Below are 1,982 nucleotides of genomic sequence, written 5' to 3'. Positions count from 1 at the left end.
CTCGGGCCATGGAATTTTTCAGGTAAGAATACCGGAGTTGGTTGCCACTTCCTCCTCTAGGTGATCTTTCCAACCCACGGATTGAGCTCACATCTTCCTCATTTTCTGTATTGGCAGGCAGTTTCTTTACTAGTGCACCACTTCGGAAGCCCAGCATATAGAGGGGCTTTGCTCTTTTATCCACTCCACTACCTTATGTCTCTTTATTGAATCATTTATTCCATTGGCACTTAAAGTAATTATTGATATGTATGTACTTACTGAAACTTTGTTACTCATTTTCCAGTTTTTATAGTTCTTCTAAAATCATTCAGGATAATAAATGTCATTTGAGAAAAATTATCTTTAATTAACCCATGTTGTACCACAAAATTAATCAAAATTTCCAAGTCTTTCTTCTCCAAGGCTGGGAAAAACTTTGTGAAAGTAGGAAAATGCACAAATAAAAATGGAAAAGTAGGAAAATGGACAAAAGAAAATGAACAAAAAATCAGCAGAGAGAGGGGGAAACTTAAAATAGTGAGTATACAAATTGTTTAAAGTGTTCAAATCAAAGAAATGGAAAATTTAAGAAATTAATACAAACAGCAAGTTCAACACCCACAATCTGATCAAACAATAGGGATTCCTTGTTTTAAGGTTTTGAGTCATTCTTCAAGGATGATTCTTCAGATCCAGAACAATTTTCCTTTTTATAACTGCCATCTGTAAGAATCTTTTCAGAGCGCTCTTTATGTCTTTATTTCTTAGACTGTAGATGAAGGGGTTCAGCATGGGTGTGACCACAGTGTACATCACTGAGGCTGTAGCACTTGAGTATGAGCTGTGGGTACCAGTAGAACTAAGGTACACTCCTAGGCTTGAGCAATAATATAAGAAGACAACCGAGAGGTGTGATACACAGGTGGAAAATGCTTTATATTTCCCCTGAGGTGATGAGATTCTATGTATGGAGAACACTATCTTAGAGTAAGAGTAAAGAATACCAGCCAGGGGGCCACCACCCAACAACACTGCTGTAAAATACATAAAAACATCATTAAGAAAAGTGTCACAACAGGCAAGTAGTACAACCTGTTTGATTTCACAGAAAAAGTGGGGGATTTCCAAATCTGTACAGAAGGACAGCTGTAAGACCAGTAAGCTTTCTAACAAGGAAAACAGGGCACTAATGATCCAGCACACCAGCACCAGCAGTCCACAGAGCCAGGAGTTCATGATGACTGTGTAGTGCAGGGGGTGGCAGATGGCCAAGAAGCGGTCATAGGCCATCACAGTCAAAAGAAAATCATCCAGTGCTGCAAACAGCATGTAAAAATACATCTGGGTGATGCATCCTCCATAGGATATAACTTTGCTCTGGATCTGTATGTTTATTAACATCTTTAGGATTGTTGCGGTAGTGAACCAGATGTCAACAAAGGACAAGTTGGAGATGAAGAAGTACATGGGAGTGTGAAGACGGGAGTCTGAACTGACAGCCAGGATGATGAGCAGATTTCCAAACACAGTGATCAGATACATGGAGAGGAACATTCCAAATATGAATGGTTGCAGTTCTGGTTCCACTGATAAACCCTGAAGAAGAAATCCTGAATTTTGTGTATCATTTCCTGGTTCCATGTGCTGGTGTTGATGACTAGGAATAAAAAATACATATATAATTTTGCACAAATAAGTATTATTATTTAAAATGCTACAATGTATATTTTAAACCATATATATGTAAAGTAAACATACATAAAACATTTAAGAGATGTTTTGCAACATCTCTGACTAGATGTTAGAGAGAGGAAATATACAGACTTGTAGGAAAGTCTGTACAGACTGAGTAGCAAAGGGTATCTAAAGTCCTCAGGCGGTCCTATATAGATGGCTAGATGGACAAAATTTTCAGACTTTCTCCCAAGGAATTAAACAGCTGTAATGAGAAATATTTTATGCATTTGAGGAACATATGGTGAGTACTGGCCATTTTCTAG

At 37.9% G+C, this 1,982-nt stretch overlaps 1 protein-coding gene across 1 annotated transcript; it reads right to left on the bottom strand.

Moving 5' to 3' along the window:
• Positions 1 to 362: 362 nt before the first annotated feature.
• On the bottom strand, positions 363 to 1,647 carry LOC120863826 (olfactory receptor 7A17-like). Its single transcript, XM_040240392.1, has one exon. It carries the CDS (start codon positions 1,621 to 1,623, stop codon positions 655 to 657), a length of 969 nt encoding a protein of 322 aa, XP_040096326.1. The 5' UTR covers positions 1,624 to 1,647; the 3' UTR covers positions 363 to 654.
• Positions 1,648 to 1,982: the final 335 nt, after the last annotated feature.

Source organism: Oryx dammah, unplaced genomic scaffold, assembly GCF_014754425.2.
Source record: "Oryx dammah isolate SB20612 unplaced genomic scaffold, SCBI_Odam_1.1 HiC_scaffold_5, whole genome shotgun sequence".
Taxonomy (NCBI): Eukaryota; Metazoa; Chordata; class Mammalia; order Artiodactyla; family Bovidae; genus Oryx; species Oryx dammah.
The sequence above is the reverse complement of the archived record's forward strand: the minus strand, read 5'-3'. Positions and strand labels throughout refer to the sequence as shown.